This window comes from Thermobia domestica, chromosome 11, assembly GCF_964235325.1.
Source record: "Thermobia domestica chromosome 11, izTheDome1.hap1.1, whole genome shotgun sequence".
Taxonomy (NCBI): Eukaryota; Metazoa; Arthropoda; class Insecta; order Zygentoma; family Lepismatidae; genus Thermobia; species Thermobia domestica.
In genome coordinates, this window is record NC_137464.1 from 11,232,709 (window position 1) to 11,254,256 (window position 21,548).

General features: G+C 36.0%; 1 protein-coding gene across 2 annotated transcripts in view; it reads left to right on the plus strand.

Annotated features, from left to right (window-relative positions):
* Nucleotides 1–3,557: 3,557 nt before the first annotated feature.
* Nucleotides 3,558–21,548, plus strand: part of alphaCOP (coatomer subunit alpha) — a 111,833-nt gene continuing 93,842 nt past the window's right edge. For both annotated transcript variants that reach the window (XM_081730022.1, XM_081730023.1), the window contains exons 1-2: nt 3,558–3,763; nt 16,039–16,186. In XM_081730022.1, coding sequence (XP_081586148.1) covers nt 3,684–3,763; nt 16,039–16,186 — 228 coding nt within the window. In that variant the 5' untranslated portion in view covers nt 3,558–3,683. The remainder of the gene's footprint in view (nt 3,764–16,038; nt 16,187–21,548) is intronic.

Genomic DNA, 21,548 nt, shown 5'->3' on the forward strand with positions numbered 1-21,548 from the left:
AGAGGGGCAAAGTTGGAAAATTTTTTTAATTCTTAGTTTTTTGGTGTAAATTACAACTATTTTCTGGGCGGTTCCATGTAAGACAAGATTTTTCCCTCCACTGAATTGATCTAGCAGCATAATTCTTGTTGCCTCGTTGCAATCTGTGTTCCATAACCAGCAGCGTCATTTCAGATTTGGCTTGGGGGAGGGGGCAAGACCCCTTGATATAAGTAAAATTTCGCGTTTTTCACTGACTTACTACTATTCTATTGATAAAATCTATATAAATCTCAAACTCAGGGGGAGCAAATGCCCCTCCCTGCCCCTCTAAATGACGTCCCTGTACATACCGTCAAATGCGGTTACTTGAGACACTAAAAATATTCTAAGTAACTTTTTATAAACTGTACGATCTATACTAAAACTGACATAATCAGATTTCCGGTGTGCATACGATATTTAAAAGAAAATCAGAATATTTTAAGTTATACTTCTAGATTTTTTACAGGTACAAAAAAAAAAAAAAAAAAACTACATGTCTCAAGTTACCCAGCAAGGCGGGGAAACTTGAGATAAGAATCAAAATTGTGTTATTAAGCACGAGAAATCAATCAATGTCGCAAGTTATGTATCCTAAGCGTTATTTGAGACACAGTAGAAAGCAGGAAAAACGTTTTATTGAAAGAACTACATATACAAGGGAAAGAAAAATACAAAAAATACACGCAGATCTTTATGCAGCAATCTCAAAAAAGCATCTTCTTCTTGAGACTTTGGAGGGGAAAACCTTAAGAGACAATATGTTCCAAATTAACTCGTTTTCGTCATCAATATCCGGAAAAAACAAATGTTGTTATCAGGATGCCTACACTTTCTCCTGATAAGAACCCTTTTCCTTCCAGAGTCGTCAGAAACATTACTCTCATCGTAATTCACAATGAGTTGTGGATCCACGTCTCTCACTGTAGCTTCAAGTTCGTCGAAATAGCTGTCTAAAACTTCATTAGTAAGTGCAGTCCTGGATCTTTTAATGTTTTGACAAAGTCTCTGAGTGAGTTCTTCGAAATGTTCCAAAAATGAGTCAACCCAGTCTGAGCCTGGAAGATTGTTTTTAAAACGTGATTCCACAACTCCTTTCCGGTCAAGATACCCCTTCACAATGAGACGCACATCAAACTTTGTTAAGGGAAACTCCCACTCACCTGCCAATTGCCAATTCTCTCATTGTGTTCTCTTGATCAGGATTAAAAACACATGGTCGTCCATATTTTCCCGCATGCTTACCCTTATACTTGTGATGAAGAGAGTTTTTGCTAACCCCGTATTTTTCTGCAGCTTGCCTCAATGAAGCACCTCCCTTTAAAGCCGCGAGAGCTTTCTCCATAGTCTCGCCTGGTCTTCTGAATAGATCCGATAAGATCTGCTGCCAGCTTTCCGTATATACTTTCGTGGCAATTCGTTAAGAATAGACCTGAAACGAAAAAGAAGTGCCGCTATTAGAGGAGGTAGTAATAGGATTGTGTTACATTAGGGTTAAAATCAACAAAACTAATTTTTATACATGGAATTATACCTCGATTTTCTTCTAATTAGTTATTTACTTCCCAATTAAAAACACTCAAGTGTCTCATTTTACCCCCCTTTTTTTTGTCTCAAGTTACTCCTCATCAACCCACTTCGGAGAAATTTGATTAAGTATGAAAAAGGCCTGATCACACTGGACAGTTGAATATTCAGTCATCTATTAAACACATTAGGGTAGGCTCTAGTCAAAAACATTTCGAACTTCAACAAATCCCTTACGAAAATAATGGACAGTTAGAAAGACAATCAAAATAGATTCCCCAAAAGCTCATTTACATTTCCATATAAATCTTAATTGTAAAATAATAACTGGGTAATTATTACTTATACTTTTCTTCAGCACCTTTCAAAAGTAGACCGGTGTCAGAAAATGCTTCAACTCAAAACAATGTAGCCAACACAGCCATTTGAAAAGAACATATCATTTTGTCTCAAGTTACCCTTAAGTCTGGGGCCGCGGTGGCTCAGTGGTAGAGCTTCACCTCTGGTGCTAGGAGTCTGGGGTTCAAACCCTGCTCCCGCCAAGTGAACTTTGTGGTGGACAAACACCGTGTGCGTGGGTTTTCTCGGGGGTCTCCCGTTTCCTCCCACTTTCTTCATTCCACCATTTCATTCATTACTCATCATCACCGTCTCCTTTAGCCTAACCGGCATATAATGTGGGACGTAAAACTCATAGATTTCATTTCATTTTTTACCCTTAAGTCTCAAGAAACCGCACTTGACGGTAACCTTTCCAACGATGTATCAATCATGATTAGGAGGGAGTCACCAGGGTGCCAATGCGAAGGTCTGTAATGGCCCTTCAAAATGATATACAGGGCGTTTTATAGGAATTATGTTCTGAATTTTGACCTCGCTTTGGATTGCAGCAATAGCAACCATTTTTATACTATTATCACAAGATATTGCATATACATCAGAATCATTTTGTCAGCATTGGGTGAATGTATGGCTTGCCAGGCCTCCCAAATTCTATTTTTTCCGTATTTTTGAAATTTTTAATGGCCTTTCTTCTTCCTCTTCTTCTACGATTAGAACGGGAATTCCACCCGTGATATCTCGTTGGAATCTGCTCCGTAAGGTTTCCAACGAGGTATAAATCATTATTCTGTGATAATTAGGAGGTTACTAGGTCCCAGTGTGAGAGTGTATGATTTCGTTCAAAGTTCCTGGCCAGTGTATAAAGGTTAAATAGCAACAATGGATATGAAAGCGTAGAGTCAGGTTGGCCCCTCAAGACTGCTTCAGCCCCCTTGCTTTCGAATTCTGGCTACGACACTTTGACAAACTTTACCTACGTTACTAGAAAACATCAAGGGAGTGCTCTCCCCATGGCTACACTTGTCTTCCCTCAGACTCCTACCACCTAATGCACGGTCGTTCTGACGTGTGACTAGCGTCATACTAAAAGTTTGACTACTGCAGGAAACATATGTTAATCGAACTCTTTAGTATGGCACTAAGCACACTTCAGAACGAGTCTACATAAGTCCCCTAGAATCTTTACATATAGGTACAATTCATTGTTCATTGAACATTTTACTTAAAATAAATCAAACCTAGAATTATCTAGAAAGCATAACAAAACAATGTTATATACATATTGTAATATAGTCAAATAATATAAAACTATCCTTTCAGTTCTAAATTCCTATGCTTCTAAATTTGCCTTCCGAAGAAATTAAAGCTGGCGTCGTCACTGATAATGGGATATTAAACTAAACATCTCATAATTTCGTTAGTTGTATGTGATAGTAGATTTCTTTATCTGTTAATTTATAATGACAGTTTAGAAAATACTTTTTTTTTTTTTTTTTTACTTTTACAACCTAACACTCAATGTTTCCTCATTACATCGTTTCTTATTATCCAGTATTTATTTCACTCAAAAAAAAAAAAAAAAATGTACCTTACACTGAATGGTCCAAAATATTGGATGATCATTTTTTTTATTGTTGAGCACCCACTGATGGGAATGAAAACAAATGAAGACTAGTGACCGATAGTGATACGTGGAACAAGTTAAAGTGGTGAGGTGCAATATTGTAATTGTGTTTCCAGTCTTCGTTTAATGGATTATTTTTCATAAGTAAAGTAAAGGAGTTGCAGCGAAGATGCTGACGAAATTTGAAACTAAGTCTGCCCGAGTAAAGGGTTTATCTTTTCATCCCAAAAGGCCCTGGATTCTTGCCAGGTAAATTCAGTTTATTGACAGGACTTCACTTAACATCAAAGCAATAATTGTAATGAGTTCATAACTTCACAAAACGTTGGTAAATTTTTAGTTATTTTTATTGGTCGAATATTCTTTATAGGAGATTCAAATATCTTTTTTAATATGAATAAATGAAGGAAATATATTTTTAACCGGTACATGGAAGTATAATAAAATCAATCTGCTCATGTGCATTGACTAAGATTCCGTGAGCAAAAACAAGTGCTTAATAGAATTTGAAATTTCATTACACTTTTGCCCTTCCAGAGTTTGCAAAGGATCTGTCAGTAGGTGGCTCCACATTGCACACAGTTAATATAGGATGAGTGTAGGGTAATCCTCATTAGTAGGATAGACATTAGAAGACCGGCTTTTGTGCCATAAAATGGGTCTGATATGTTCAGGTTTAAACACGTTAAAAATTTATCATTTATTAGAATCCGTCCAATGATACGTCACAAAAACTACATTATAAAAAACCTTCCTGTGCTAGGTGGCCATTGAAAAGCAAAAGTGGTATCTAACCAAGTCAGAGAAAGGCAAAGCTGGTGGGCCTGCGCGGGATGCGTCCCTTGGGAAGGGATTAGGCGGGTTAGCGACTGTGAGTATACGCGTAAACGAGGGTATCTAAAAACAGAAGGTTAGGTTAGAATCAGTCAGTTCCTTTTATATATCATTAGCTGCAATTACAGTCACACCATCGCGACGGTATAAACATTTAAATATGTGACTATTTTTCTATTTCTTTGTATTTTTTAAGATCTTCCTATATTTATCATACTTTCTGCTCAATTTCAATAATCATAACTTTACAAACCTTGTGTTCCTCACCAGCATTTGTTTTTATAAAATTGAATATCGAAGCGTCAGATCAGTCACTTGGAACTGCCGCCCTTCAATATGGAGAAGTAACTGCATCGTTACACCCTAATGTCTGATGTTAGCATGCCTTCATATAAAATAGTGCCAACAAAATGCAGCTTTTAACATGTCAAAATAACGTATTAAGATTATTAACTTCGTGTGAATTAAATAATAATAATAATAATAATAATAATAATAATAGCCGATTCACCATTTCTTTCCTGTAAATTTTACGTCTTTTTCATATTTCTGTAGACCTACTACCCGGCAGTTAACCAGAATTGTGATTTCGATAAAAATTATATAGCCATTGTTTATTTATTATTATTATTAATATTACAAAGTAGATATAGATTAAATGAGTCGAGGCAACAGTATTAAACAACGAGAACAAAATTTATTGATTTTGTGCAATGTTTTAACCATGTTACTTTACTTTATTACTCGTTTCGGTCAGGCAAAATACAGACTCCTCCGAGAGAGCTCACGTGGTGGGTCTACGCGTAAACAATACGTAAATAGAACATTTAGTGCAGGTCAAGTTTAGGCACGCCACATTAAAAAAAAATAAAAAAATACAGGTGAAATTCAGTATTATCCATGGAACGACATGTTTATAAGAAGTAAATTTCGGAAAGTGGAAAAATTAAAAAGTAGCTAAGTAATACAAGTGTATTTTATGTTTACAAGGGTACGGTTACAATTGTAGAATTATTACAAGTGCTATTTTCATTTATTTAATTATTTTGACTTATTTTACATGTCGAGGTTAAGGCTATATGTAGCCTTATCTACCACCTAAACATGACACAAAATTGAATAATCAAAGGATATAGCTAACAATAGCAAAAGAAAAAAAGTTAGAAAGTAAAAAAGAAAAAAAAAACACACAAGAAACAGACTGTCACTTGAACACACACACACACACAAATATACTACCATTCAAATAATTAAAAGCATATGAAAAAGGACTGTATTAAATTAGGTTTTTTAATAGCGTAGTATATCTGCACAGTATACAAAAGCTGTATTTTATTTTACAAATGTACCTTTACTAGTGGGAAACAGTTACAAGGCTGTAGGGATACATATCACTGCGAAAACCAGTGGGTTTTCACTACCCTAGTTTTTGCGCGCATACCCACCGCCGCTGGCGCGCTACCGCGCAGTTCTGCCAGCTTCGCCGCCCTACCCTGATTGCATATGATTTTTAAAATAGCCCACTAGCACAGATGGGTTTTCGTTTTTTGCACTATGAATTTACTGCATGTGTCCGAACGCTGTATTTATACGAAGATAAGACAGAATTTTATGTTAACATGTACTTATTGTGGTTTTATCTATGCTACCGTATGTGAGGTAACCTCATGTCGCCCAGTGAAAATCTTTTGTAAGTTAAAAAGGATATTAGTGAAAGAATTATAATTTTTCAAAGATTATTTGCAGTGGTGTGCCTCAACTTGTCCTGTACATGTTATCTGAGCTTTATTTATACGCTTCGAATAGGTTAGGATTGATACAAAGAGGGTATTTTCGTCGAAATTAATAGTAGTAAAAAAAAGAATCTGTTTCATGTACGATCATACAATCCGTGATGCAGTTTTACTTACCAAGGGAATAAGTGAAATTAATCTTTTTTTAACATCTCACTGTTATGCTCCAAGGCTAAGGGACGATGATAATAAACGAAATTGTAGAATGAAGAGTGTGAGGGAAATGGAAGAAGCCTAGAGAACTGACGTACCAGAGTTGAGAGCTCTGCCACTGAGCCACCGCCTCTTCCCTCTTAAATTTGTCTTGCAATGCTAGAAACCCTCATTCAATGCCACAAGCTAATATGTAGTGCCCTTTCTTCCACCGTTCTAGTACGGCGCAGGCAATCCCACAATAAGTGTTATGGTTAACATTAAAGCATCGGACTTCCGAGTGCTGATTCGTTGCCAACGTAGGCAGGGTTTGCCCGAGTGGGTCCAGCCCGAAAAAACCCGGCGGGTTTTTTCGGGTTGCACCCACCTGAAAAAACCCACTTTAAAACCCACCTGGGTTTTTGACCTATTTGTTAGTATATTATTGGTACAACTAAGGTAATCACATTGTAAGTGATTTTTATCAGATTTTAGACTTTCCTTGGGCGAATTAGAGGTTTTCACGTTAGGGTATACAACAACATTCAACATAAGACCTTTATAAAGCTATGAATGTGCTAAATAAATTTTAAAAAACTTACCTTAGCTTGAGGTAGTTATAGAACAAATTAATGTATGGATTATGGTTATGGCCTTTTGAAGTAAAATAAGCAATTTTGCACTTTAGAAAATATTTTCCGTGAATAGTGTGCTCGTCGACTCGGCGACACCGAGGGACGTTATCACTCATACGTTTGACGGGTTTAAGGTCATATGTGCCGGTACTAATAGTACATATGTAAATACATTAGTAAAACTATTAGTATTATTTCTTACCTTTGATGTAAAACACAAATTTTTTCAACTAAAATTTGGTTGAACAATAACAGTTTAGTTCAGTCATTTGTTGCTACTCTTCAAATAAGCATTCTGTAGAATCAACACCAGCAATAGCGTGAAAATTCTTTTCAAATTTAAGAAGCTTATGCTCGGGGTTACGAAGCCTATGTAACGCTTACTATTTCAAGTGCTGAGTTCAAATTTCCGCACTAGTGGAAGTTTTGATGTACACGCCGTGAAAGAAGTGCTCGAGAAATTCCCGAATTAAACGCAGAAAGATCGGAATGAATACTTCAATAATAAAACTATTTATTTTACGCTTAAGCCTGCCATACGTCCCGTAAAAAACGGAGCAGTCCCGTTTTTGGGCCCGAGTGTCCCGCGTCCCCGTAAATTTAGTCGGGACAGGGAAATGTCCCGTATTTTAACTCCGTTCCATTTCTGTTATCAATATCAGCTTATTCGAAAAGTGAAAAATAAAAAATTCTGACATTGGCTGGGAATCCTGTAACTAGTGAATGTACAGTACGCTGTTGCATGTAACAGTTTCGAGGAAGTTATTACACCACCCTGTTCGACTTGATAGCGAGCGAAATATGGAATGTTACTTTTTCCATTGAACTTGATGGAAACTCGGATACTCTCCGGAACATTAAAAAAAAAAAAATAAAATGGCTTTGAGTGTTTCTACATTTACAAACACGGGGGAAGATGGCTGACCTTTTCTCCAGTAACACAGGGGCTCAGAATTGTGCTTTGGTCCAGGTCTTAGAAAAATGTAAATCTGGTCCTGTCAATTACACACGACACAGGAGAAAAATCAGCTTTTCATCAGATCAAACTGACGAACGTAATTTTGGCAAATACATCCATATAAATAAATAATGCTAAACGCGCGAAGAATATTGAAGGTAGATTGTACCTCTGATTTAAATAATTTGCATATTGATTTCCTGTAAAGCATTTTTATAGCACATCATAAGTTTTTAGGCATCTTCAGTCTATACAATTAATTGCAGGGTACGAACAGAGAAAAGCAGCTGCTACTTAGTGAACTTTCGCCTGTTATATTCTTGAAAAAAAAAAAAAAAAAAAAAGAAAAGAAATCTTTTACTTTTAGTCTCACGGTTATGACTGCTATGCTCAAGGTGACGGTGATAAGGAGAAATAAATGAAATGACGCAATGAAGAAAGTGGGAGGAAACGTGAGAATCCCGAGAAAACCCACGCACAAGGTGTTTGTCCACCACAAAGCTCACTTGGCGCGAGCTGGGATCGAACTAGGGACCCCATGCACCAGAGGTGAACACTCTACCACTGAGCCACCGCGGTCTATTATACTTTTGTTCATAACCAAACTATAGTTCAATTCATTGGGTTGGAAAGTTGAGGGGTGGGATCTGAGGTGTCCCGTATTCTCATGGAGAAAATATGGCAGGTTTATTTACGCTGGAAGATGTTAATTTCATTAATTGTATCTTTGTTTTAAGTTAATAGACCCCTTTTGGTATTCATATTTGGCGAACATTAGTCAGGCTTCTGGATGACTTGATCTACATTTGTTCGTTTGTCTGCCGAGCTCCTTCATGGCTAAGCGGTTACTGTACGCGTCTTCGGCGTGGGTGACCCGGGGTTGCTTCCCGGAGAGAGCTCATGTGGTTCGAATTCCACTTTAATCAGTAGGTCCCGTCTCATATAGCCTCGCTGCTGAAAGGGACGTTAAACACAAAATCAACTCAACTCGTTTGTCTGCCTCTACCACACACACTACAGGGTACAACTTTCGGCCTTCTAAGTTAAATTTTTCACAGTATAAGAAGAGACACACTAAATTTCCTGTAGATTTTGGCGGCATACCAACGAAAAATATCAAAATAGCGGCCATTTTTTCAAAACAGCGAGTATCTGCGCTACGAAGCGCAATTTTCAGTCTTTTAAGTTGAAATTTCAACGGTGGAAGCACAAGATATGCTAAATTTGCATTATAGATTTTCTCGGCGATCGAATGTAAAATTTCAAAATGGTGGCCATTTTTTCAAAACAGCAGTGAGTAGAAAATTGTTGCAAGTTGTGAGAATGACAATCTTGAAATATAAATTACAAATATAAATCACATTTTAACAATTTTACCCCAAAGACATTGAAATATTTCGAAAAAACCCGATTAAACCCGAAAAAACCCAATTAAGCCCGAAAGTACCCATATGGGCCCAGGTGGGTTGGGCTTTTTCAAAAAAGCCCGGGTTTTTTCAAACCTTGAACGTAGGACAGGCTAACAAGGAAAGGAAACAGGAAACTAGAATTGAATAAAGTACATCAGGAATGAATACACAGTGCGTTCCATAAGATAACGATGGAAATCAAATACAACTATAGAATATTGAGCCGTTTTTATTAACGTCACTGTATATAGCACACAACTGCTGTCATCTCATCATATCGGCTACAGTTAACACGGTTATACCAGTAGATTATAATAGTGTACACATTCATACATATCTCCAAACTTATTCACATTAGCATCTAAGTAATAACAGTATTCTTGTTTTAGATGACTCATCCACTAATACACATAATTAACATTTTTAATTACGTCATCATATTCCAATGCATATTTAATCCTTTAAATCGCCGTGTTTCATCAAAACATATATATCAATACACATTATATTACTTTTATACTGACCATTGCATATAGCACAGGGATGTTCATTTCATCATAGAAAGCTAAATGAATAATTCAACATGGCAAGCACAATAATGCATTATATGAGTACACTATCATATGTATACATACATCCGAATTATGTGTGCAAGATATTTTATTCTTCGGGGGCCGCGGTGGCTCAGTGGTAGAGCTTTCACCTCTGGTGCTAGGGGTCTGGGGTTCAAACCCTGCTCCCGCCAAGTGAACTTTGTGGTGGACAAACACCGTGTGCGTGGGTTTTCTCGGGGTTCTCCCGTTTCCTCCCACTTTCTTCATTCCACCATTTCATTCATTACTCATTATCACCGTCTCCTTTAGCCTAACCGGCATAACTGTGGGACGTAAAACTCAAAATTTCATTTCATTTCATTTTATTCTTCCTGATGCGAAAGATGTTACTAATAAACAGGAGAGAGAAGATAATCCAATTACGGAATCCTCATGGATTCCGGACTATTGGATCTAATACGACATATTTAAGTTTCTTTCCTTCTGAACGACTTTGTTACACACACACACCAATTTTTATTTCAATCACTAATAATATAAACAGCAGAAAATCTCAATTCAACAGAGGAAAAGGAATACAATTGGCTTCAATTTCGCGGCCATTAACGCCAGTACACCGATGGCGCAGATTAATTATAATCCAACATTAACTTATACAACGTAATAAACAAAAATAATGGCACAAATGCAATATCCGAATAACAATAACTAATAAGTTTTTGGTAATGGTAAAGATAAACAATAAGGGCGTATTAAAAGGAAAATAATCTTGTTCTATAATGGAGACCAAACGGGTCCATTACAAATAATTGCTTATATAATTAAAGGAATACATTACAGCATAATAAAGAGAGAATATTGTTTCATAAATCCTCAATATTTCGCATACATCACTAAACATAACGCTTCTAAAAGAATATACATTAGAGTGAAAAGGAGGATACTTTATGATTTACCAATTATGTTTATATGGTATTTACTCCGTTATATCCAGATCAGCAAACAAATGCAGATAGCTGGTTTTTGAACTTAAATGTAAACATGTTACCAACTAGTTAACTTGTAATTAATCTATCACGGTTCTTATTGTCCTATTCGTAATATGGCACTTCAAGCTAAGATAAATTCAGTTTCAACTTTTTGTTACCCGCAAAAGAGTAAACACAGCCTGGGTATTGATTTGACAATAACTTGCGAATAAATTGAACTCGGTGTTGTACAAAAAAAATCAAATTCTCTCTCAAAAAACAAACACACACCTGAATTAAAAATTAGTCGAATCGTCTCGTTCAGAAGTTATTGACGAGAGGATGTGTAGGGTATGAGTTATCTCAATGTTCGAAGGTATCAATGATAAAACAATTGCTCGGAAACACATGTGGTCACTTCTTTCACCGACCGATTCATGAAGACGATGGCTAGTAATGTTAAATATGTTAAGTTCATCATTGTTAAAATAAATAAATAATACTAATAGTACTAATGGGGTGTTGTCGCTCGTCTCCAAAGTTCTTAATATTCCAGTTGACGAAGTGAAGATTCCTCATCTGACAGAGGCATTAGAAATATGGACAGGCATTTACAACACAGTTCCGGTTGTAAAGGAGTCGCAAAGAAAATGGAATGAAATTGTAATCAACGAGATAGCTGAAAACGAGGTAGTTTCGCAAAATGACATTGATTCAGCTCGCCTCAAAGCACTACGTCAAAAAGAGTCTGGAGCATGGTTGCAAGCCACACCCTCTAAAAACATCGGAACATTTTTAGAAACAAATATTTTTCAAATATGTGTAGCTTTACGCCTAGGACTTAGTATTTGCTATGAATTCACATGTGCGTGTCAAAGTCGGATGGATGAGAAAGGCTTACACGCATTAAGTTGCATCAAAAGTGGAGGGAGAATTTCACGTCACAGTGAATTAAATCAAATAATAAAACGAACCCTCACCAGTATAGACTGTCCTAACATTTTAGAGCCACCAGGAATGTATCGGAATGACAATAAGCGGCCAGATGGAATTACTTTGACACCTTGGAAAAGGGGTCAATGTCTAGTATGGGATGTAACATGTGTAGATACTTTTGCCCCATCTTACTTAACGTCAACTAGTGAAGAAGCGGGAAGTGCAGCAGAGACAGCGTGTATGCGGAAACATTCTAAATATTCAAAACTTAAAGAAGATCACATTTTTATTGCGTTTGCCACGGAAACAATGGGCGTTTTTAGCAAAGAAGCCAGAATGTTTTTAAAGGAATTAGGATCAAAATTAATTAATAAATCAGGAGATCCTAGAAGTGGTTACTTTTTGACACAAAGGATAAGCCTAGCCATACAAAGAGGCAATGCCATTAGCATATTAAACTCCTTCCCATCTTCACCCAAGCTAGACGAAATTTTTTATCTAAAATAAATATAAACATTTTCTGAATGTTAATAATTGCTACTTCAAAGACATATACAGTATAAAATGATATTTTTGTTTATTATTGTGTGACTGGGATTATGGCAAAATCTAAGTATAGAGGACTGAAACACTTATTAATCATCATGTGTTATCCTTCGTTTCTACAATTGTCGGTTTATATAGTACCAAAATTATGTTTAATTTTTACTGTTTGCTGTTTTAAATATGTTAATTTTGATGTTTCTCTAAATGTATTAGTACTTTTGTATATACTATTTTTTTTTTCTAGAAACTTCATTAACCAGAAATGTTATATGTGTACACTAGTAAAAAAAAAATTGAGAAATATTCAGAATGCATTATGTAATAAAAAAAATACTAATAATTATAAAGAAAATACTAGCCACCCATTTTTCTTGCAACCGTATGTGGCTCATTTTAATACTTTGGCTTGGTTAAAGAAGATTTGCCTTTGATTGAATTTTATCTTTGGATAACGATACAGAGTATTTCAGACTCGGGAGAGAGGCAGATTTTATTAAACAAGGCTGTACATCTGATACGTTTAAGCTATGGTCATGTTGTGCTTCCAGGCTCAAGTCTGTCCTTTCAAGTCAATCGACAAATGGCATTAAAGAGATATTCATTAGAAAAACGTGCTACCGTTATTATGTCTGGAAAGATAGTTACAAGGATAATACAATGTTCCCAGATTTGAAAATTATACTGGGTGTGAAAATATTTAGTCTTTGATTCTTTGCCACCGAATGCTAAAATCAGAGATGAATTCAGATGGCGTCTAGGGACAATTTCTGTCCTCATATTGAGGGCCACGGTGGTTCAGTGGAAGTGATTACCTCTGGTCCGAGCTTCAGAGTTCGGCCACGTGAGTGCGGTGGGCATTGAAGATGGTAGAAATGTTGAATAAGTGGGTCAAAAATGTACAATGCAAGAAAGACCTTGTTTAGAGTGCCACTGAATTTATTTGTTAAAAAGACAAATAAATAATTATTGATTTAAAAAGAAGTTTGTTGTTTAATGGTTACGTAGACGGTTAAATAATAGTATTTGAATGCTTTTGTAGAAGAGGTGAATATAGAAAGTGCGTAAAAGAAAGTTGGAGTTCTATTCGTAAGTTGGAAAAGAGTACTGAATAAATAGTGTAATTGGAGATAGTGTTAATTGTTAATTTCAATGGTAACAGTGATACGTATGGAAGGCGTACACAATTTGTTGTAAGAGTTAATGATATTTAGAAACCTAATCTGAATTAGTGTGTTTTTCGAAAACGTTAGGTAACCTAGTAACAGTAGTATCAGGCATTATCAGTCCAATGGGTTTTCTCGGGGTTTTCACGATTGCTCCCACATTCTTAATGCACAAAGTGTTAATAATCATTCATTTTCATTACTCAGACGTCTTCTTCAGCCTAAAGATGTATGATCATGGGACATCAAACTAGAAATTTCGTTTAAATTTATTAATTTCAGCTTTTATTGAAATAATTGTGTAAATCTACTAATTTATCTTCTATATTTATATTTGTATATTTTCATATTTTGGACTTTTGATTTTCATATTTTCTTTGCCTCTCTCTAGGTATTTCCTTAATATGACACTATTTGCTTAGTGTTAGTAATGGACAATATCTCGAATGCGTATACATTTTTCAACTGTTCTTCAACAATGTTTTAATCAAATGGCAAAACTAAACGAAAAAAAAAAAAAAAAAAAAAGATGGGATAGAATTCCAACCCTTATCTCACACGTGGTAACTCTGTACACTAAGCACTTGATTATGCCGCAAAGTAGTAAACATAATTCATATTGGTGATTTTTCCCGTTACTTTCTCTTCCTTGCCTGATTCTTTGATGATTATTTTCTTTAATTAACTATCATGTTCTTTGGTGTCTATAATTCAGATATTTCGGTACAATAACTCTGTTATATTACTTCAGAAATTATTCCATTTGCACTACAAGATAAATGTGTTCTCGCATTTCAATCACAATATGTATTTTCTACAAGCCAATCAGATTATTCTCATTGGTTGCGGTTGAATCTATAGATATGATTTAGTGACCGTTTATTTTGTTACATAATAATTCCCATTGCGCGAAATACTGAAGAACGAGATGAACACTTTTTGTGTTACTTTCGGCACAAGAGTATACATTAGAGATTAAAGAAGGTTTTATGATTTGGTTTAGTATATAGGATGTAATGTACTATATTACACAGCTTTGACATATTTATAATTTTCTTGCATCCATACACTTTTCAATAAAACAACGCAGATTCGTTGTTATATGTATGTGTGTGTGTGTTTCGTTAACAGGTCTCGAGCGTATGCTAAGACGAAGTTCAGCACCCAACTCCGTTATGCTAACCACTACAACGAGAAGGATTTACTCCAGAAGTTGCCCTTCTGTATATGTATTTTAACCTTGGTATTCTACACTTCGTACAAACATCAATTCTGTATCACACAATAAGCCAGATATTTATTTCATTTACCTTTCTGTATATGGCCATTACATGTTTACTTCACTGCAGCGTCCAGATTGTGAATATCTCTGCTCCAAATGGTCATCGTACTCTGTGGCAGAATGAAGGAAAAATAGATTTCCCTGTAAACACAGATCTGAGGGACGTAAGGGCCTAGGGCAGTGGTTCTCAACCTAATTCCTATCACGACCCCCATTTTATCACATCCTCTTGCCAGCGACCCCCCTTGTAATTTGTAGTTTATAATAGGCATGTGTGGAATTTTTAATATACCTATTGCGGAGATCTCATGATATCCATCTATTTCTATAACAGTAGAATCTTATTTCTTGTATATAGTGGATACAGTAACTTCTCTAAAAGCGAATGGATTAAAACTAAATTTGGTCAGTTCATTCATATTACAAATATCGAATACTATCCGTCATACTGTTTCAAAATGGAGTCCGTTTGAATATTTTAAAACTTCATGACTCCCTTAATTTTGGGTCATATGATAAAAAAAATAAAGTGATTTCTAATTTTGGTTTAAAAAAAAAGTTGGACAGTTGTAAAAAAGTTATTGAATATTTTAATTTTCAAGAGACCGCCATCTAGAGTTACCTCATATTGTTGTAAATTTCGTACATTGTTATGTATGTGTTCAGTATCACCAAAATCTGTTAAAAGCAACTTGTTTACATTTAAAATTTAGGAAACAAATAAAATCCCACAACAAAAATCTGCCTTCATTGTGGCCAGCTTGCTGGAAATAAGACTATTCACTCACACACACATAAGTGTACAATTCTGCAAAGAACAACAAAGGATCCTAAACAAAAGCAATCCTTGTTCTTGCCGACAGAATAATTTATCCATTGTTGATTTATCACACCGTGCTCAAGTATCTCATTAGCTTTCAATTTTAATTATATTTCAATGTCCAAGTTTTGTTGCATTTGTATTTTTCTGGTATTTTAATATGCAGTTCTCATTAGTTTAATATCGTACCTATTTCATTTAAATTGAGTTTTAAACAACTCTGCACTTGTTGAAAATGGTTAGTAGACCTATTTTTTGTTATTCTTAACAGTATGTATAAAAATAAAAATATGCCTAACAGTACAAAATTCAAAATAATATTTAAAAATATTTTTCAGTATTAGATTCTAATTATAGTTCTCTCTTCCACTTATCTTCGCGACCCCCAGGTTGAGAAACCCTGATCTACAGTATTTGTTTCGATTTTATATATATAAACCAGAAATGTACAATTTGAATGGGAGAAATTTGTGATGATTTATGTCCTCTTTCAGCTTGCACAATGGAGTCATTCAGCTGTGGGATTATCGCATGTGTACTCTGTTGGATAAGTATGATGAACACGAAGGACCTGTACGAGGTATCTGTTTTCATAACCAACAGCCGTTGTTTGTCTCTGGTGGCGATGACTACAAAATTAAGGTACAGCTTTTTACATAAAGAATATTTGCAAAGATTTGTTTCATTTATTATTATCATTTTAGTGAATTGTATCCGAGTAGAAATGTAAAATAATATTTGGACAGTTACTTTTCTTTGTTCTGTTTAACCTGCTACGAACCATGGTACGTTTTCGTACCATAATTCAGTGTTGTCTTTAACCACTTACTTAGGTCCTATAGAAGGCATTTAATTCCGGGACAGGACGTTTGGGCGCCGCCATTTGGGCGCGGACGTTTTGGCGCTGCCGTTTGGGCGCAAAGCCGTTTAGGCGCCAGACGTTTGGGCGCGAGGTACATAGTAAAAATCACAATTTACGACATATAAAGTAAGCTAGGCACTGAAAACTAAGCGCCAATCAAGATGTATACATTTCCTACACTTCTATCTTTATCTCACCTCATTTATCTATCTATTTTCTCTCTTATTTATTCATCTAAATTAAATGGTTTAATGCGTTTGTGGCATTTGTTGCCTAACCTCGTGATGGATTGATTTTTCGCTTGTTCACGATTCTTGTACTTCTGATCTAATTTTTGTATTATATAAGAAAGCTAGGAAATAAAGGAATCAGACGAACTGTTAATTTTCTTAATGTTAATTAAAACATATTGATTTAATTTTTGTATTTTTTTAAAGAAAGTTAATAATTACATATTTATGAATATTAAAATTTGTTTTCTTTCGTATTACGTTTGCCAAACTCTTCTCTTCCTTAAGTCCAATAAAGAACTACCAATAAAAGATTGCAGCGTAGTCGCTAACACTCTCGCCTTCGGTGCGATCGGTCCCGGGTTCGATTCCCGGTGAGGGCACTCGGTCGAAAAAGTGTGACACGCTCTTTCAGGCCAGCCACCCTGAATGAGGTTTTCCTGGGTTTTCTTCATTCACATCAGGCAAATGCCGGGGTGGTACCTAATTTATAGGTCCAGGCCGCTTCCTTCCTTCCCCAATCCTTTCTTCCTTCCCTTTCCCTGGATAGTGTGCTCCCTCAAACGTGACGGGCTAAATGGCCTTAGATGCCGAGAGCCCAGAAATCTAAAAATCCTATATCCTAATCGAGTTGAGGGAAAGATATTTTGCATACATGGTGTGTAAGACATATTTTGCATACAGGATGTCTAACACATTGAGTTTAGGAACTGTAGTATGCCGTATTTCTGGTATCACTTTTTTTTTTTATTAACATTCCAATATAAAAATCAAAACTTAACACACGTTTTTTTCGTCCCATTGTAAGCATTTAATCTGCATTAAAGAAAGTGGCGAAAGAAAAAAAAACAACGATTTCAAAGTGAAAAATAATAGTTAAGTGTACATATATTGGTCATTTAGCCACTAGAAATGTGTTTGACATTCACACTTATTGCGTAACTACAGTAGAAGGCCTGCTTTAAGTTTTTTAATGGAATAGGCTCACTATGTATGTAATGCAGTCAATCATATGTAGTCTGGTCGACTTACATTTGGCTTGAAAAGTTATCAAATAAAAAGCACACTTAACTTTCGTTGAAACTTAAATTTACAAAATTTAATTGTTAATTCAGTTTTTATAATTTTGAAATTCCAGTATTTCTAGTATGTAAAACAAAATCCAGTATAATTCAAGGACTTCCACTACAGTAGACACCTTGTGATATCTTGATTCGAACTTTGTACTCAGCGCCTAACATAACGACTTTTTAACTCGCGCCCAAACGTCTGGCGCCCAAATGGCTTCGCGCCCAAACGGCGGGGCCCAAACGGCGGCACCCAAACGTCACGTACCGTTTAATTCGGGGTGTTTTTATTGGTCAAGTCAGATATGGACCAAAGAACACCTCAGATGCGTTTTGGAACCAGATAGTCAACTTGGTGGCGCCCAAGGACAAGAGGGTTCCCTTTGAAACGTTGCTTTATTCTGAAGAGAATGAGGTATGAACCATGATCCAGAGACAAATAGTCTTGTTTTAGGAAATTTTTACATCACGTCGTATAAATATACGAGATTTTCAAAAAATAAGTAAATAAAAAATAAAATCCCGCCCTTAGTATTCAGAATATCACGTTGAAATTTTGAGGCTTTCCAATGCTCCTGTTTTTCCTATATATTTGCATCTCTTCCTGTAAACTCATATATTTCATACTTTTTAACAAAACTCTTACATTTTTGTGGCATTACTACTTCCACTTGTGAAAGTAACCTACCTGTTACAAAGCAATTAATAGGTGCCATGCAGAACGCCTGAAGAAAGTATAAAAATTACTTAGAAGAGTGGAGATGCAAAGAGACCGCAGTAGCAGAGATTTCCAGAGAAGAAAGTGCGTTAAGAAACGCGAAGCAAGAAGCTATATGAAAGGAAGCTTCAAAGATTGAATAGTCTCTGAAGAAATTAAGTAATATGGATAAAACATTACAGAAGGAAATGGAAATAGGCTACTAGACTGATGACAGATGCTCAGACAAGACTATCTTCTGCGCTATCAAAAAAGGACATGGCTGATGTTAGTGTTGCCTAGGTAATGATTCAGACCGCATCAGGGCCGGATTAAGGGAGGGGCTTAGGAGCATTGTAGCCCCGGCCTTTCAGGTGGATAAGGGCCTCTACTCTGATCAACATCTCAACTGGCTATCTAAAAAGAATCATAAGGATACAACCATCATAATAAAATAAAATATGACTAAAATTATGAAACGTATCCTACTGTATTTTCACAAAAAAGCGTTAGGCGAAGTCAGTAGGGGCCAGGGTTTGTCCCAGTGGGCTCTCATATAGCCTCGCTGCTGAAAGGGACGTTAAACACAAAATCAATTCAACTCGTTTGTCTGCCTCTACCACAGACACTACTGGGTACAACATTTGGCCTTTTAAGTTAAAATTTTCAGAATACAAGCACTAGACACTCTAAATTTCCTGTATAGATTTTGGCGGCATACCAACGTAAAATATCAAAATGGTGGTCATTTTTTCAAAACAGCGAGTATCCACGCTACGAAGCGCAATTTTCAGTCTTTTAAGTTTAAATTTTGACGGTGGAAGCACGAGATGTGCTAAATTTGCTGTATAGATTTTCTCGGCGATCGAATGTAAAATTTCAAAATGGCGGCCATTTTTTTCAAAACAGCCGTAAGTAGAAAATTGTTGCAAGTTGTGACAATGACAATTTTGAAATATAAATCGCATTTTAACTCTTTTACCGCAAAGACATTGAAATATTTCGAAAAAACCCGATTAAACCCGAAAAAACCCATATGGGCCCAGGTGGGTTGGGCTTTTTCAAAAAAACCCGAGTTTTTTTTCAAACCCTGCAGGGGCCACATGTTTTTTCTAGCCCCGGGCCTCCAGATGGGTTAATCCGGCCCTGGTCCGCATCCTTGAAGATGAATGAGCTACAGAAAATTCCAGACAAGCAGAACAAAGAGAAACGGAAGATGGCAAATGAAAGTGTAATTGATATTTTTACTGTTATATATATATTCCTTTCCGTAGATATTTCCATCTTGGAGACGTATACTCACAAACACTGATTTTCTGATGCAGATCATTTTTACACTTTCCTTATGGTCGTTGCTTAGTACTGGTGAGCTACATACGAAAACACGAAGAAAATCGTATACAATTTTGAAACGAGATAGTTACCCATTTAATTATATGGACATTCATTCTATTCTAAATATAACAATTGATCTAATTTACATGTGATTTTTTTTTTTTTTAATTTCTACCTGTTGGATAATTGAAATGTTTTTTTTTTTTTTTTTTTTTCACAATTTCACGAGACCTCCTATATATATTTTCATTAGCATTGGAAAGTGCATATTCAGTATATCACGTTGAAATTTTGAGCACATATTGTGTACTGAACTACGTACTTTTCCAGTGATTTTGAGATACCTACGTCAACCCAGAGCCGGTTCAGAGGGGCGCAAAAGTTTGAAAAAAGTTATTTTCGAAAAATCTCCCTGTTTTCCTCGATTTTCCCGTTTTAGGTGTATGATACGGACAGGCGAGCAGTACCGTTAGAAAGGTTGCTCTGTTGCGAAGAAAACGGGGTATGAACCATGATCCTACGATGAATAGCAATGAAGCAGTACCTGGTTGACTGACTGAAAGTCTGAAATTTACCTCAAAAATCCAAGATCGTAAAAGGATTAAACATTACAAAAAAAAAAGTTTTATTGCTACCATTGTGTAGAATAGTAATATTTCCCTCTCTAATAATTGTCATTTCTGGGGAACACAGTGACACTTTGGTAATGCTCAGTGGCAGTCAAAGATGCCTGATTCGGTTGTTAAACTTTTTTTTTCTTTGTATCAAGGCTATACGAGATATAGACCTATGGATTAGTCTCGAAGGAGAGTTCTGTCGTTTCGTATTCAAATGAAATTGAACATCTTACGATTATCCCTTGTGGGTAAAGGAGAGGGATAATCAGGAAATAATTGGTGGAATGAGAATGTGGAACGAAAGGGAAAAACCATGAGAAAATCCACAGGCATGATGCACAAAATTACATGTGCTGGAGCACTCTACCACTAAGCCACCGTGCCCCGTATGAACTTGTTATAGCAGCATATTTTCTCGCGGAAAGAAAGAAAATAGACTTATCCAGAAATGTGTCTTGTTTTACTTTGATCTCATTACAGTTTCAACGGAAACTTGTCCTTCCGACGTTGGTAAAAAATTTTGGTACATGCTACTCATATACCTATTTCGTATGTTAACACCACCAGTCCAGTTGCTGATTTGGATTGTAAGAAGTATTTAGCAGAAGTTCTTATCAACCGAGAAAGGTAGAAGTCTCTATGGAAACTGCATTGTGTCCAAGGTTAAGAAAGGCACATGTTTGGATAAGTCTGTTTTCTTTATTCAGCAGTGTGCATCTGTTTCGTACTTTAACATACATCTTTTCTCCGGGTATTCCCGTAATCTTTATTACGTAAAATATTTCACAATCATACTCTTGCATTTGTGCGTCTCCTTTCATTTACAAGGGGGCCGCGGTGGCTCAGTGGTAGAGCGTTCACCTCTGGTGCTTGGGGTCTCGGGTTCAAACCCTGCTCCCGCCAAGTGAACTTTGTGGTGGACAAACACCGTGTGCGTAGGTTTTCTCGGGGTTCTCCCGTTTCCTCCCACTTTGTTCATTCCACTATTTCATTCATCTCTCATCATCACCGTCTCCTTTAGCCTAACCGGCATATCCGTGGGACGTAAAACTCAAAAATTTCATTTTTTCCTTTCATTTACGGAGCATTATGGGACGTTATATATATATATATATATATATATATATATATATATATATATATATATATATATGTGTGTGTGTATGTAAAATATGCTGTTCAAATGTTTTCGGTCA